This window comes from Salvelinus fontinalis, chromosome 7 (genome assembly GCF_029448725.1).
Source record: "Salvelinus fontinalis isolate EN_2023a chromosome 7, ASM2944872v1, whole genome shotgun sequence".
Classification (NCBI taxonomy): domain Eukaryota; kingdom Metazoa; phylum Chordata; class Actinopteri; order Salmoniformes; family Salmonidae; genus Salvelinus; species Salvelinus fontinalis.
The window spans coordinates 52,750,904-52,767,879 of NC_074671.1; the positions used below are offsets into that span (position 1 = coordinate 52,750,904).

The 16,976-nt window shown below is 41.7% G+C and overlaps 2 protein-coding genes across 2 annotated transcripts; both read left to right on the plus strand.

The window, feature by feature from the left end:
• Positions 1 to 304: 304 nt before the first annotated feature.
• LOC129859663 (26S proteasome non-ATPase regulatory subunit 14) lies at positions 305 to 10,543 on the plus strand. Its single transcript, XM_055929715.1, has 11 exons — positions 305 to 440; positions 1,160 to 1,209; positions 4,211 to 4,282; positions 4,384 to 4,503; positions 4,619 to 4,689; positions 4,919 to 5,069; positions 8,915 to 9,022; positions 9,117 to 9,191; positions 9,457 to 9,582; positions 10,187 to 10,249; positions 10,367 to 10,543. Exons 2-11 carry the CDS (start codon positions 1,162 to 1,164, stop codon positions 10,463 to 10,465), a joined length of 933 nt encoding a protein of 310 aa, XP_055785690.1. The 5' UTR covers positions 305 to 440; positions 1,160 to 1,161; the 3' UTR covers positions 10,466 to 10,543.
• Positions 10,544 to 10,633: 90 nt separating this feature from the next.
• On the plus strand, positions 10,634 to 15,412 carry LOC129859660 (T-box brain protein 1-like). Its single transcript, XM_055929711.1, has 6 exons — positions 10,634 to 11,937; positions 12,195 to 12,349; positions 12,446 to 12,567; positions 12,890 to 13,042; positions 13,177 to 13,238; positions 13,824 to 15,412. Exons 1-6 carry the CDS (start codon positions 11,414 to 11,416, stop codon positions 14,431 to 14,433), a joined length of 1,626 nt encoding a protein of 541 aa, XP_055785686.1. The 5' UTR covers positions 10,634 to 11,413; the 3' UTR covers positions 14,434 to 15,412.
• The last annotated feature ends 1,564 nt before the right edge of the window (positions 15,413 to 16,976 follow it).

Here is a 16,976-nt window from a genome sequence, read left to right on the forward strand (position 1 = left end):
ACAGATCTCATGGGAATATAATCGTATGATGTGACAATTATAGCAGGCTGCACTAGGATGCCCACATTGGTAGCTAGGGACAATGGTAATAATGCATTCTCCTAAAGGTTGGAACAGGTTTGTTAGCCTAGTTTGTATCACACTAATATTTGGGGCTTTGAGCATCAATTTGGGTCTGTACTAAATGCATAAACTGCTTTACTGGCTGGTGCAGCTTAAGGGACAGTGATTCAGCTGCATTCAGCTCCCCCTTGCTTCTAGAAAGCGACCTACAGCAGAATGTAGCGGAGAGAGGAAGTGGTCATCAAGGCGCCGGAAGTACCCAATGTTCCGACGAATTTGTATTGAATGAGCAATTCTGGCTGATTCATTGTAGCAAGCGAGACTTGAATAGTTAGCATACACGACTATTCTTTTCAACATTTGTACATCTTGAACAGGTAAGATCCCACTCCCACCAATGTTTGTATCACTACCCTAGCAAAAATATATCCATGCCGAAGAAGTTGCTATGTAGTCAGTTTGGTTTTTCGACTGTCGCGTGTAATGAAAGAGCTAACGTTAGCTAGCTAACTGTCGCTAACGTTACCGCAAGCGAACTAAGGCAGTTTATCTGGTTAACGTTAACAAACTTTGTCAAACATGTTGGTTAGTTGACAGAGACCACTTTTTATTAACAATTTGATGTTATCCCGCGTTTAACATTATTTTATTTGTTCTGGCGGATAACATTAAGACAGCTAGATGATTAACGTTAGCCCACCACCTATAATATGTAGCTAACTGTCAACGTCGTTAGTTAGCGTAGTCACTTTACTGTCATTATCAAACATTTGTGATGAGACAATTTAATATATCTAGTTATATAATAGTCAGGAAAAATAGCTAGATGATACTGTATGAAAGCAGACATTCCAGATTAATCATGAAAATCAGCTAACTACATGTGAAACAGATGGTCACAATCATATCGTCTGACAGTTAACGTTAACTGGCAAATTATGCCATGTCATTCATCCTGCTCTTTTGACTGCCTTTTGGTTAAAGGGATTAACAACTGTTTTGTAGTTTACTATCTAACAACAATGCATATTGTTAAGAAAGTAATAGGGTTGAAGATGATAGAGTTGACATTCATTGCTGTGTTTTCCCTCAACAGAAATGGATAGGCTGCTGAGGCTTGGAGGAGGAATGCCCGGACTGGGTCAGGTGTGTTTTCAGCAATGCCTTATCTCGCACGCTGTTGCTATGGAATGCCTTTAGACCTTGTCTCATTAACTCATTAATGAATCAGAGCCCAAATATTGGGCTTTAACTATCCTAGCTATATATCTACAACACCTATCTTATCCCTGATCACCAAACAGGGAGTGATTCTGACTTGAGTTGGGTGGAATAGACAGAAGCCACTGAAAATTAAAAGTGAGTGGCTGTAGCCAGGGTAGACCTCGTTGCTCTTATCCACAGACTGAAAAGGACCTTGCACAGCTCGGCTGTCTTAAATATTGTGCATTTTAGTATGTTGTGTGTTCTATAGTCTGTATACTTCTGGCCCTTCTTTGGACACTGTGTTAACAACCCTCCAGACAAGCTTCAATGCCATACAACTCTCCTTCCGTGGCCTCCAATTGCTCTTAAATACAAGTAAAACTAAATGCATGCTCTTCAACCGATCGCTGCCTGCACCTGCCCGCCAGTCCAACATCACTACTCTGGACGTTTCTGATTTAGAATATGTGGACAACTACAAATACCTAGGTGTCTGGTTAGACTGTAAACTCTCCTTCCAGACTCGCATCAAACATCTCCAATCCAAAGTTAAATCTAAAATTGGCTTCCTATTTCGCAACAAAGCATCTTTCACTCATGCTGCCAAACATACTCTTGTAAAACAGACCATCTTACCGATCCTCGACTTCGGCGATGTCATTTACAAAATAGCCTCAAATACCCTACTCAATAAATTGGATGCAGTCCATCACAGTGCCATCCGTTTTGTCACCAAAGCCCCATATACTACCCACCACTGCGACCTGTACGCTCTGTACGTTGGCTGGCCCTCGCTTCATACTCGTCGCCAAACCCACTGGCTCCAGGTCATCCACAAGACCCTCCTAGGTAAAGTCCCCCCTTATCTCAGCTCGCTGGTCACCATAGCAGCACCCACCTGTAGCATGCGCTCCACCAGGTATATCTCTCTGGTCACCCCCAAAACCAATTCTTCCTTTGGCCTCCTCTCCTTCCAGTTCTCTGCTGCCAATGACTGGAATGAACTACAAAAATCTCAAACTGGAAACACTTAGCTCCCTCACTAGCTTTAAGCACCAGCTGTCAGAGCAGCTCACAGATTACTGCACCTGTACATGGCCCATCTATAATTTAGCCCAAACAACTACCTCTCCCCCACTGTATTTATTTATTTATTTATTTTGCTCCTTTGCACCCCATTATTTCGATCTCTACTTTGCACATTCTTCCACTGCAAATCTACCATTCCAGTGTTTTACTTGCTATATTGTATTTATTTCGCCACCATGGCCTTTTTTTGCCTTTACCTCCCTTATCTCACCTCATTTGCTCACATTGTATATAGACTTATTTTTCTACTGTATTATTGACTGTATGTTTTTTTTACTCCATGTGTAACTCTGTGTTGTTGTATGTGTCGAACTGCTTTGCTTTATCTTGGCCAGGTCACAATTGTAAATGAGAACTTGTTCTCAACTTGCCTACCTGGTTAAATAAAGGTGAAAAAAATAGTCCACACAATCAGGTTAAGGGTTACTGTTATAAAAATGTATTTAAAAAAAAAAAAAATTCAACCTTTATTGAACTAGGCAAGTCAGTTAAGAACAAATTCTTATTTACAATGACGGCCAACTCTGAACGACCCTGGGTCAATTGTGCGCCGCCCTATGGGACTCCCAATCATGGCCGGCTGTGATACAGCCTGGATTTGAACCAGGTGCTGTAGTGACACCTCTTGCACTGAGATGCAGAGAGGTTGCCTCCCTCAATAATCTCTCTGCAAAGTTGAATAGTTTTCTTAGCTATAGCCTATTTGCTCTCCAGTCTTTGTCATGTAAAATGGATAATGAGAATAGATTAAGGCATTCTGTTCAATATGTATTAACAAATTCTAAGTAGCCTAATCGAAAGTAAAGAATTATGGTGTAGGCCACCTAACCACTGTAGTGTCTCCCTTGCGCTATTATTGAGCATGCTTTGTTAGAACATGTTTTTAGTGTAGCCCTGCCCAATCACAAGGACCCGGGGCGCTCTTTGGTGAGAGAAATGAAAAGAGCCCACTTTGTTGTGTTCGTAGTGGCCAGGCCTTGCAAGGCGAGGCCAATGAGGAGCTTGCTCCCGACTGGCGTTGGATTTGCCAATTAACACCTCCAGTAAGTGGCTGCCTTGGCACCCTACAGAGGTGTTAAAAAGAGGGGGGTGTCTACTTTTAACTTCTCCCTCTCTGACATGCAGGGCTTCAGAGCACCATTTAAATTACAATATTACTTTTGGGATATTGAACATACACTGAGTGTACAAAACATTAGGAACACCTGCCCTTTCCATGACAGACTGACCAGGTGAAAGCTATGATCCCTTATTGATGTGACTTGCTAAATCCACTTCAATCAGTGTAGATGAAGGAGATGAGACAGGTTAAAGAAGGATTTGTCTAATAAGTCTTGAGACAATTGAGACATGGATTGTGAATGTGTGCCATTGAGGGTGTAGTGCTTTTGAATGGGGTATAGTAGTAGGTGCCAGATGCAGTTCTTGACACTCAAACTGGTGTGATGCTGCTGGGTTTTTCACTGGCTAGTGGCTAGGCTAATGTCAAATTGCCGGTGGTGTTTATTGTCCAATGTTAAAGGTAGACTCAACGATATGACGTAGAAGCAGAAAGTAAACAGCATACTGGCTCAATTTCCGCAACAACTAAGAGCATTGAAGCACAAGGCTCAACTTCTCCGTGGACATGCGCAGACACTGAGAGCGCCGTCTTGCATCTCGCTCATCTCAATATCTGCGGTGCCGCTTGTGGCAACGTTATTTTGCTGAGTCTCCCTTTAAACAATGATCATCAGTTTGTCAATAATATAATACTAATATTTCATAAACTGCAGTGAAGCTTTATTTTGTCATCCCAATCAGCTCTGTGTGATAGTAAACTATAGCCTAAAATCTGTTATTTCCCCCCCAGGGCCCACCTACAGACGCCCCCGCCGTAGACACTGCAGAGCAGGTGTACATCTCCTCACTGGCACTGCTCAAGGTAAGAAGGAAATGAACAGTTGCCATTTGATACCGACTAGTTACATGATGTGTGTCCATGGCAGTCGTCTACATCGCACCATGTATTTCCATCTCCTTCAGATGCTGAAGCACGGGCGTGCTGGTGTGCCCATGGAGGTCATGGGTTTGATGCTGGGCGAGTTTGTGGACGACTACACTGTGCGAGTGATTGACGTGTTCGCCATGCCGCAGTCCGGAACTGTACGTTTTCCCAGTCATTTCCCCTAACAGACCTCGCAGGACAGTGTTGAGTAACTCTATGCGTGTGATGTTTTCTCCACCAGTGTTTGCGTAATAGCACTTCTCTCTCCGACAGGGTGTCAGTGTGGAGGCTGTGGACCCCGTCTTCCAAGCTAAAATGTTGGATATGCTTAAGCAGACTGGCAGGTAAATACATATGGACGACTTACTAATATAAAATATATTAGTTAGAACACCACTGTCGATTTGGCATATCTTCTCCAGGACAAAGTCACACTGTAAATGCTCTACACTCCATGATACACTAAAAACAGAAACATTTCATTTGTAACATTAAAACAAAAAATAAATGTGTAAAATAGACAGAAAGAAAGGTATCTGTGCAGTAATAGTGTTGAACTATTCCTCCAACTAGACCAGAGATGGTGGTTGGCTGGTACCACAGTCACCCCGGGTTTGGCTGCTGGCTGTCCGGCGTTGACATCAACACCCAGCAGAGTTTCGAGGCTCTGTCGGAGAGAGCCGTGGCTGTGGTGGTGGACCCCATCCAGAGCGTCAAAGGAAAGGTATGTCCAACAACCATAGGGATGCAAACGTGTCACTTTTGGGTGATATTCGCCACTGTTTGTTCTCAAAATAGGTCATCCACGTGAACTGTGTAGATACATTTAAAAAAAATGTCTGTGTGGGGGTGGTCCTGACTGGGAAATTTGGAATGCAACATGGCTGCAAAATAATGCTGTGATTATAGTTGATAAGAAGGATGTATGTTTCAATGGCTCAAATTATTACACACAGTTGTTAATGTTAGCTAGCTACATTAGCATCTAAGTTGGCAAGCTAACATTACCACCCGCTTGGCTGGCTAACTTCGTGTTGCTCGGCTTACTTCACTTTACTGTCTGTGTGTAATAACCTACTGGAACACGTATATGCATTGGAGGAAGCGAGGGAGTAACTTGGATGCTTTATTACTAAACCCAGCATGGTAGCGCAGGCAGGTAGCTGCACAACAGTGTATATTGGAGGCGTGATGTCCCAATACTCTGAATAATGGTAACAGTGAATAATGGTGTATGCTTCGCTTATGAAATGAATAACTGAGAACAGAATGCGTCCATACACGTCCTACAAATAGAATTTCAGTTCAGAGCGTGATTTCAGATATGTCATATCAGAATGAGTGTTTCATGCAATATCACATGTGACTGTTGTGAGCAGCCAGCTTGCATTAGCCTACTCAGCTGCTTTTCTCCCGCCATACTTTCTGCGCATCTCCGTCAGTTTTAAAATGTAATTTAGCCGTGATGGAGAGCTGGTGTGTGCAGACAGTGATGGGGTTTCTGTTACATTTGCTTAATTATTGGAGTGGCTCACAGCGTGAGCGAAGTGGATAGTATCTTTTCATTTCACCTGTAAGAGCAAGCAGGCCAGTCTGACTAGGCTTCGCTGTCACGCAGCCTCTGAGTGCCACTGCCATAGAGGAAAAAAGACCAGTGACAGCAATGATGCCAACTTCGCAATTTTGTTGCTAGATTTAGCAACTTTTCAGACTACCCTGGCAACTTTTCTTTCAAACAACACCTTGCAACAAATGTAGCTACTTTAAAAAATGTATTTGGAACTTTTATCAACTTTTGAAAAGTGACTCAAATGCTAAAATGCACGCATTTTCCCTCTAAATGACACAAATATGATTTTCTCTGTCACACACTCGGTCACAACACACGTGCTTGGCTGCAAAAGTGCATTGTGAGTGACGTCAGCAGCAGGCGCTCAGCTCGTGCACAGGCAGCAGCAATTTCCGCAAATTTTTGTCGTACACGTCTATTCGGAGCATCCCAAACATGCTCAATGAATGAAATGTATGGTGAGTATGCAGACCATAGAAGAACTGGGACATTTTCAGCTTCCAGGAATTGTGTACAGATCCTTGCGACATGGGGATGTGTATTATTATGCTGAAACATGTGATGTTGGAGGTAACAAACAATGTACCAGGCCAGCTTTGCTTTATAACCTGATAGCAATATTTTCTGGACTACCAAGAAATGTATTGGTGAATTATATGAATCATCCATTGAACTGCATCCATCTATTCTGCCAATAATGCCTTACTGGACTCCATGATGTAAAGTATAACCTATTTTTAAAACCTCTTATAAAGTTGGTTTTCTAGCATGAACTGGGAATTTAATATTTTTCATATTATGGTTGTCTGTCTGTTTCATATCTGCAAAGTAACTCAAGCACTGTCAGTTTCACTTTAAATTCTGTTTGGTGCCTAACATTTGGGAGGGTGTGTGTGTGGCAGGTAAGGAGAGTGTGTTGGCTATGCATGTAAAGTTGTCTGAAGAGTAGGCTAAAGATGGTTTCATATAGGTCTAGTGTGTTTTCCCCTTACTGCCACAATGAAAAGGCAGATCATTATGCAGTTTTAACTACATTCCTCCTGCCCGATCACAGGTAGGCCTTTGGATATGAGCAAATCAGCTATTTTCTGCAGTAGCCTTATTTATTATACAGTAAAAAAGTGTGAAGCTAAATTCAATGTGTTGTATTGAGTAGAGTGTTGTATTGAGTAGAGGTGTGACTATCAGGTTTCTGTGCAGCACACGTATAGAAAATGGGAACAGGCGTTTACACAGATTTTTTTTCTGCGTGAAAAATATTTCTCACCTTTTTGGGCCTTCATCAGTTTGCGTCCCTGAACCACCATGATTGTGATGGCACCTGCCAATGCTGTGAATGGACTGGTGATTTGATTATCTTTTTTATTTAGCGATGTTCTAATTTAATTTGTATGCTAATTGTGTGACAGGTTGACTTTCTTGTGGGTGCAAACTTCAATCAATCCAATCATAAAATCAGTGGTTGACTGACTGGGTGGAAGCTAAAATCTCTAACGATTTGAGTTAACAGCGCTCTGCCTGTGTAGTCATCTAAGGTTGTTTACTCATAGATCTCCTGGGATTGAGATGTCTTCATCTAGAAGTGATCATACACCCCCCCTCCCCATCCCCACCCCCCTCCCTTCCTTGTTATGTTTCTTTCTCTCTCTTCCACCCTCACGGGCCCCATATGGCACTTCCTCCATCTGCTCCTGCCTCTGTGCTGCAGGGAGCTGTCTATTATCACCTCCACAGAGCTGTCTGTGAATGTGAGAGCCAATTCCATCTCAATGTGTGATCTCCGCTCAGAGGATAGTGCACCACTAGAAATGAAAGTTAGCTCCCCAATGTTTTACATTAGAAATGGTTCCGAAGCACAGGCGATCTCATAAAGATATTTAATTAGATTGCTATTAAGAGTAGTGTGTTGATGACCGAGGGGATGGTTTAAAACCCTTTTTAGTCTTAATAATATTTTGCCGCCCATGCGTGAGAGAGAATATAAAAAATATATAAATTACATTTTTACAAACCTACAAATACCAGGGCACGTTTGCCCATCTTCATTTTGACATTTGTGTTTTTAGCATGTTTCATGCCTCTGCCTTCGAGGAAAAGGTGTCTCTCAGCCAAGTCTTGCTTGTGAAAGATGTAGCCTACTCTTGATGTGCTCAGAACAAGGCAGTGTCCTGCTTCCCTGTCACGTTCACTGTCTCTCGTCACTCTGTCTGCCACTCGGAATATCATTGTACACAATCCATTATGGTCCATTCAATGAGCAGCCAATATAACCACAGAACATAACAATAATGCCAGTCATTTCATGTTTTCCTTCGTGTGACCAATTTCCATGTATTAAAAGTCGAGTACTTCATCCTTGGCTAACGCAGCCGGGACCAGTGAAAGAAAACAGCTAAATGTGTTTCAACACACTCATTTCCTAGGCTTTGTAGTAAAATGTATGGATGCAGGTCTCAGTGTGACATCCTAGTAAACAAGGCATAAGTCAGGTCCACCATAAATCCATCAATGTTTTAACATGAGTGTAACCGTGAGCTACTCACCTGTCATGCTTTCACACACAACCGCAGTCGGCAGAGCCTCCTAGCATAGTTGCATATCTTTGCCTTGCTATGCAATGTCTACTCACCTGAAAGGATGCAATGTAGGGCCTAGTAATAGGATGTGACTAGGGACATGTACTGCACTCAGGCAAGGCTGTGGTTTACACACATCTGGAGTGACAGCCTGCTTACAGCAGTTGGTACTATCCCTGATCTGCTGTTCACTATCTCCCTCCCTCCCCAGTCATCTACTCTCCCTTTCACAGTATTCTCACACACAACGGTACCCTCATGGCTTAGATCCAAAGCAGAGTGTGGTTCTTACTTGGCATTCTTTAAAAAAGAATAATAATTTCTTCTTCTGCTCGGGAATTTAATTGAAATGGAATCGGTACGGACGTCGTTTCTCTGCTCTCTGTGAGATAACACGTGGTTCCTTTTTGTTATTTCGGGCAGGTTGTTATCGATGCGTTCCGGCTGATTAATGCCAACATGATGGTTCTGGGACACGAGCCCAGGCAAACCACCTCCAACCTGGGCCATCTGAACAAGCCCTCCATCCAGGTAAGACCATGGAGCCTCTGACCAGCTCTGTGTTTTAACATGGATGTGAATGTAGAGTTTCTGTTCTTATTTCAATCATCTGTCCTCCTCCAAGGCTTTGATCCATGGACTGAACAGGCATTACTACTCCATCACCATCAACTACAGGAAAAATGAACTCGAGCAAAAGGTGTGAAACATTTCTGAAAATCTATTATGACATCTGTTTTAAGGGGAGTGTGTAGAATGATATCAGAAAAAGATGACTTAACTCATTAAACTACGACAGTCAACTATGATTTCGCCACAGACTGACATTTCATAATATGCTTACTGCATGTTCTCCTGAATGACATGTGATGTCATCTTCTGTGCGCCATAACAATACGTACACGGTGCCTCCATCCTCTCTTGGTTGCATGTGCCACATTAACATTTGATCCTTGACCTCCCAGATGCTGTTGAACCTGCACAAGAAGAGCTGGATGGAGGGCCTGACCCTGCAGGACTACAGCGAGCACTGCAAGCTCAACGAGAACATCGTCAAGGAGATGCTGGAGCTGGCCAAGAATTACAACAAGGTGAGCAGGCAGGGATCAGAAGGGGAAAGTGGGAGGGCCTGGAAGTATTGAGACCAGGGGTCTGCGTGGGCAAACCGCATGAGTTATCCCGGGTGGTGTTCATTAGTATTCAAATTGAAAAAAATGGACTGAAACAGGGAGGGACTACCTGGACTTGTCCAATCAGAAACACTAATTTCCAAGACATGGGCATGGCGTATGGGGGTGTAGTGAGATACCTGATGGGTTGGACGATTCTGTTCTCAGCTTGAAAAAACGTGGAAATCAATCAATCAATCCGCCATCATTAACATAATGGAAAAAGCGAATGATTTATTATTTAAATATTGAAAGTGAGCGGGCTAGGGAGAGAAACAAAATGTTGGCGTTTCAGGCCATGTTGTGGAAAGTGATGTGGCCGCTGGAGATGTGGGATAGTGTTCTGGGCAGGTGTGATGCAACTGATGTTTGTATGATTTGTGTTGTTTATAAAAGGTCAAATAAAATAAACACACTTTTTCGTATTCTGTTGCAAAATGTTTTTTCCTTTACATGCCGTAATGAACAAAACCCAGCTTTAAATGTTAACGTCTGAGTAAGAATCAATGTCTGTGTTCTACCCCAGGCGGTCGAAGAAGAGGATAAGATGACCCCTGAGCAGCTGGCCATCAAGAACGTCGGAAAGCAGGTATCCGTCCTCGCTGTAACCTGAACACAACCTCTGTTTTGCGAGCTACATCATAAATGCCCATGTATAATCTTTGCAATGACCCTCCTTGACCTGTTTACCGTGTTCTTCTCGCAGGATCCCAAGAGGCACCTGGAGGAGCACGTTGACGTCCTGATGACGTCCAACATCGTTCAGTGCCTAGCCGCCATGTTGGATACTGTGGTCTTTCAGTGAAGCCCCCCCTCTTGCATTTAACTGTTCATATTTTAACTTTGTTTTGTTTTATAAAAAATAAATGTGTATGAAAGGTGAGCCGTGGACTTGTATCCTTAAAATACAGAACAGCTGCATGGGTGATGTGTTGCGGTTTGACTGGTTTGTCTCAGATGTGTGTCTGAGAGAACGTTTTGGTTCATACATACAAAATGGCTACATCTGAAATGGCACACTAATCCTTATGTAGTTCCCTGGTCAAATCTAGTACACATATATTGTGAATAGGGTGCCATTTCTGACACACACTGTGCATCTTGCCTAGCTGCCAGCTGTCACTAGCTGTAATTTTTCAATTAGTTATGCCATGGTTGATGGCACTTCTGATACTCCTTGAAGCCTTGTTTTCCAATCACGTTAAAATGACCCTCCCCATTTGATGAGGCATTCAAGATTGAGTAATACTTCCTGATTTAAAAAAAACGAAATATATGAATGTTGTCATATTTAAACACGTTTATAGTTAATATCTACCTGCCACATGGTACTAGAGGTATAACATTAGCAATATTTTGTTCCAGTCTAGCAAAACGAACATGATCAGAGAATTGTCTATAACTGTTATAAATATAACTGTTTATATAGGCTACTTATAAACCCTATACTGTAATGTAAAGTGTAACAATTATAGACGTTTCATTAGGTTCGTTTCAAGAGTATTTAGAGTTCATATTCCCTACATGTGATACGCGTAACCTTAACCAAATTGGTTTTTGTGTTGCGCGTAATGCTACTTGCGCAGCTTCAGTATCTTCACATCTCAACATCCAACGCCCAATAATATGGATAGCGACTACCACAGCTCAGACAGGTCTGAACTCGCTACCCAGTACCACCCTATGCTCTCCTCTAGTGAGGGGCTGAACTGAATAGGGGAACCTAACACGTTCTAATAAAGAAACCACAGGGATGACAAATCTGTCAGAAGCAGACGACTTTATCGACTCGGAGGACTCATTTGGTGACGGCGACAAGGGAAGCAGTAGGCAGTCTGCTCAAGAGACCGTCTGTGACATTCGTCATACCTTCCATGGATCTACAGAGGGACGGTATCCCTCGTCTCAGCCCAGCCAAGCTCAGCCCGCGTCTGCTACCTCGCCTGGTACCATGTTCCCACACCGGACACTGCACGGAGCCACCTACCCGGCCCTTGCCATCACCAGTTCGGGTCACTACATGGCACACCATCCTGTGGTCACGCAAGGCTCATATAATAGCCTCTTGACCACCACGTCACCTCAAGGCTTCCCAGCGCCCGGATACTTTTACACCCAGCCATATGGGCATGGCCACCAAGGTGGTGCTTTCCACAAGAGCTCAGCAATGCAAACCGGGATGGTTTTTGGTAAAGCGCAAGTTTATCTCTGCAATAGGGCTCTGTGGCTCACCTTTCACAGGCACCAAACAGAGATGATCATCACTAAACAGGGGCGGTGAGTATTGACCCGTTCCCTTTCTCGCCGCCCTTGCCGTTATGTTGGCTTATGTCAACATAGTGGACGAACTGCTGTACTTATTTGGACGAAGTAGATTGACGTGTTTATTGAAAGCGCGTGGGGTTTATTAACAAATTATGGCAACAGGAATAGTTCAAATTAGAATTAATTTCGTTCTCTAAGTAAAATTTTAGCGCGATTTGGGAATTTGTAAAGGAAATAAAACTCCTAAGAATCTTTTTTTCTACTTCCAGACGAATGTTTCCATTCCTGAGCTTTAATATATCTGGGCTTGATCCGACGGCAAATTACAATATTTTTGTGGACGTCAGTCTCGCGGACCCTAATCACTGGCGGTTCCAAGGAGGACAGTGGGTACCCTGCGGCAAAGCTGACTCAAATGGGACAGGCAAGTGATTTTACTTTTCTTTTCCCCCTTCTATTCTCTCCAAGTGAGGTTTTCTGACAAAAAAAGTGAGTAATGTCTTCAATAATTAATTTATAGGGAACAAGGCCTACATGCACCCAGACTCTCCGAACACCGGCGCGCACTGGATGCGTCAAGAAATTTCTTTTGGGAAACTGAAGTTGGCAAATAATAAAGGGGCATTGGAAAGTGCAGGGCAGGTAAGTTTTTAATATGGTCCTAATTTCGCACAGTCCCAAATACATATGTGTATATATATATATATATATATATATATATATAAGGTGAAAGAGGTCTTGAAAATATGCTATATTCAAGTCTGGAGACGTTGCATTGAGAGATTTTCTTTACAAAATAATGTTTTATGCATTTATCACACATATTGCATGAAATAATTCAGTATTTATTGTCATACATTTTTTGTATTTAGTGTAAAAAAAACAATCTTCAAGTTGTTCTTTTGTCTCTAGAGATGATCACAGATGCCCCAATTAACACCTGTTTTTCATGTCCTCTGTTCAGATGGTTGTCGTTCAGTCCCTCCATAGGTACCAACCCCGTCTTAATGTGGTCGAGGTGCACGAGGATGGGGCAGAGAACGCAAGTCAACCCAGACAATCGTTTACTTTCCCCGAGACGCAATTCGTTGCAGTCACAGCATACCAGAACACAGACGTAAGGAAATTCGTTCCTTCAAATATTGATTTGTTTTCTTAATTGGGGCTAGGCAACATTTTTCCTATTGGGGTAAAAGTGGTTCACAAATTTACAGTAGGCTAGGCCTTTTTAATGTTATTTTCCTCTTTCAGATAACACAGCTGAAAATAGACCACAATCCTTTCGCAAAAGGTTTTCGGGACAATTATGACAAGTAAGTAAAAATATATTAGCCTAGCCCATGTTTTATTTTTTAATAGCCTAACATATTTAAATATTATTCTATTGGAATTATTCGAATCTCAAATTGTGACTCAAATATGAACACATTTAAAGTGGTTTGTTTCGAGATTAGACTGCTTTACGCACGACTTTGCCCCATTTTATTGGTGACCATACTGTCACTCCTAAAACAACCATCGTTTAAAAAAAAATGATTTCTTCATTACCAGCTAAGGACTACATTCTGATGTAAACGATCTTGAAAAGCATTACGGATTTGGATACACGCATGTTTTTGTTCCATTGGAAATTTGAGTTTACGTGTCAGAATTCCTGTGGACAGACAAGTTCGATTTTTTTGCAAATATTCTCTTCAAATAGTTCGTTTTTTAAATCGAATGTAAGAAACTATTGGAGATGAACTGGCTTAATGGTGTAAGACCTCCGGAGTGCTTTATACATTTGTTTAATAATTGCATGCCATTGTTACTTCATACTTGTGGAAACGTTTTATTTTAGGTCTTTCTCATTTTTATTATTTTCCAATTTCCTAATTGATTGTTTTGGATATTTCTAGAATCTACACAGGCTACGATAGTGACCGGTTGACGCCATCACCGAGTGACTCGACCTACGCTCAGTTTGTGCCCGGTGCCAGATATGCACTTGCTAATTCTTTCCTTCAGCACCAATTCGTCAGCACTTATGCCAAGTCCTGTTTCCGCCCTAGCGCAGGAGCTACGTCTGGACTAGACTATAACGTCCCCTTAACTAACAGCATGCTGTCACCGCAAACCAGCGAGGAGGACACGATGGCGGCATCCCCGAGATGGTTTGTGACACCGACCAACAACAGACTGGACTATGCCTCCCGCACAAATGACGCGACTGGAAACACGGCCACTTTGCTGTCGTATGCAGCAGCTGGAAAGGCACTACAGCTGTCCGCGACGGACAGTTCGGGCAGAGCCCTTGCTTATTACGCAGAACCAACGGATTTTGCGCGTACCTCACCCCAGTATTGCGGTGCGTCTAGCCCGGCTCTGTCCTGCTGGACTAATGGACACGCTATTGGTACTGCGAACTTTGACGAGGTCCTCTCACTTTCAAAGGAGAGTTTGCCAACGGGTGTCTCTGAAGACGCAAAACCACAAGATATCTCGGAGTCTAGTTGGATAGAGACATAAACTGAATTGAAGAGATATTCCATCCTAGGTTATTGGCATCAACGAGAACAGTCTAAATACCCACCTGGACATCGTTCATAAGTTTTTTCATTAGACTGCATTTTTGGATTAGCCTACAGTGGGCTGTGGATATGACTGAAGTATTAAAATGTTAACGACAAAATAGTCTATTTAAGCTATAATAATGTATATATTTAACATTAGCTGTAGTCCTACTCTAGATGTTTTAATTGAATCCTGTTTTCTAATTGGACTGATTTGATTGGTTGATTTTTGATTTGTTGAATACATTTCTGGAACGTGTTCATGTCTTAGCCTGCATTGAGTTTCATTGGCATTATGTTTTATTGTGCTGGCTTTAGTAGGCTATATAGGATCCACAATGTCTTTACTAGTGCAAAAAAACAACGTTCTGAGTTATAACAACTGTACTTAAAGTAAGTAGCCCAAATGCTTCAAAACACAAAATACATATTCATAAATCAATGCCCAACGCAAAAAGGTCAAGAGGGAATTTGTTGTAGTCTTTGATAGGATGTACACTAATTCATTATCTAAAAATATAAATTCCATTAAAAGCAGATGGACAATTCCTTTTCTCTTATACCTGGTATGAAGGTTTATTAGGGCTGTTGCTGCTTTGCTTGCAGATGCGTGAACAATGGAGCAAACTCAAGATGAAAGATATTCATAAGAAGACCACAATGGATATAAGTAATCTGAACTTGTTTTTTTATCCTTGATAATGTTTAATGTGTGTATTGTTGTACTCACATAGCTGATTCAACATATGTATTTTAAATTTGTCAAATAACTCATTTATTTGGCAACTCTTGAAGTCTTCTTTAAAAAGAAAATATTTAAGTGTTGAAGTAACTGTCCAGTGTTTCCAGATTTCTATGAAATATGACCTATAATTGACAATATGGGTGAAATACTTTTCCTTCCAAAAGATGATAATTAAATATGTTGAAAATAAGCTTTTCGGTATTTGAATGGTGTGGGCATACCCCAATAACACAATGGTGGGGGCATATTAGTGGGGGTGTATACAGGTCATAAAAAATATTAATAACAAGTCAACCGCTGATTGTCCAACTCCACCAATGAGCCAACCTGACGTCACATTATATGCGGAAATAGTAAGCATTTTTTAGATGTTTTTTTCTCTCAAATGTATGCTTTGGCGTCATACGAGTATAGGACGAGTCAACAACATTATTTGAGTATGAGCTAACAAAAACCTTTAAAAGTGACATTTTCACTGGACAGTTACTTTAACCGTCATTGAGGTATTTACACAAAATTAATCTCGGTTAGCCCAGAACAAAAATCTTGCGCAATTTGCTCAGATGTGTTTACATATTTAAATATAACGTACATTATTTGCATAGAGCTTCCTATTGGTTGTTTATGATAATTTCCAAGTGGAAAACTCGGCCAAACTGGAAGTTTACAAGTTGTTTTTCCAGTAGTCTTTCTATGAGAGATTAACAGAAAGTAGTCGTGGCCCAATCCCAAACCAGGGACTGTTTACATAGCAGGTTAGGATAATTAACGTGGCAGGTTAGAATTAAAATAACAGGCTAGGAGAATGAGGTTAAGGTTAGGAAAAGAGAGGTTTAGGCTTAACTACAATGCTACAGTTGTTAACAACTGTTTTCCCCGGACGCTGACCATTAGATGGAGCTGTAGTAGACCTACTCAATCTAGTTACAACGGTAGAAACGTAAACAGACCATCAGTCCTGACATGCCATCAATGACAACACGTCAGACATTTTTTTATTTGAAAAATACTGCACCAAACACACAACTGGCCGACTAAAACCTGCAAAAACGTCCAAATTAATTACAGATTAAAAAATATATATATATTCTCACTATTTTGAGGAAGTATTGACTTTGTTCCTTTGGTGACCCATGGGGGACAAACATCATGAACTGCCACATCGAACCACACCCCCAAGAATGAAATGTGTTTATTTATTTATTACTGAGTAGCAGAAACACATTCGGAATCTGAGCGTTCACTTGCTTTTTATCCTTATCAAAAAGGGGTGAGTATCCAAAAATGTAATGGTATGCTGTCAAACCAGGCTCCAAAAAAAGCTAAAGGGGATCTATAAAGATTTGCTATGTATTCTCCTAAGGCCCATTGCTACTAGAGCAGCCCTTCCCCAAGACCAGCCTTCTGACTGACTTCCTGAAGCAAGGCCGCTGGAGAGGCCCATTGGAAACATCAATCTACCATCCACTGCTCAACCTGTTGTGAAGATGTCAGGTGTGAATCAAAACTTGACTGGTTTAGGCTACACTTATACTGTTTAATTGCCTATACAAATAACAAACCATTTTTTGGGAATCATCTTTAATTGCATATCCTACCTTTTGGATTTCTTACCAGGTTATGGCGTAAGTTGTTCAGACATCTTCATATACACATTGTGGCTTCGTTGGAAGAGCATGACGCATGCAACGCCAGAGTTGTGGGTTCGATTCCCACGGGGGACCAGTACGAAAATGTATGTACTCACTACTGTT

Excerpts from the sequence above, each read along its gene's own strand:
- LOC129859663 (XM_055929715.1), top strand. The coding sequence starts at position 1,162 with ATGGATAGGCTGCTGAGGCTTGGAGGAGGAATGCCCGGACTGGGTCAG. Across the intron at positions 5,070-8,914 it reads TCCAGAGCGTCAAAGGAAAG|GTTGTTATCGATGCGTTCCG; the intron begins GTATGTCCAACA and ends TATTTCGGGCAG. Across the intron at positions 9,192-9,456 it reads AAAATGAACTCGAGCAAAAG|ATGCTGTTGAACCTGCACAA; the intron begins GTGTGAAACATT and ends TTGACCTCCCAG.
- LOC129859660 (XM_055929711.1), top strand. The coding sequence starts at position 11,414 with ATGACAAATCTGTCAGAAGCAGACGACTTTATCGACTCGGAGGACTCA. Across the intron at positions 11,938-12,194 it reads ATCATCACTAAACAGGGGCG|ACGAATGTTTCCATTCCTGA; the intron begins GTGAGTATTGAC and ends TTCTACTTCCAG. Across the intron at positions 12,350-12,445 it reads AGCTGACTCAAATGGGACAG|GGAACAAGGCCTACATGCAC; the intron begins GCAAGTGATTTT and ends ATTAATTTATAG.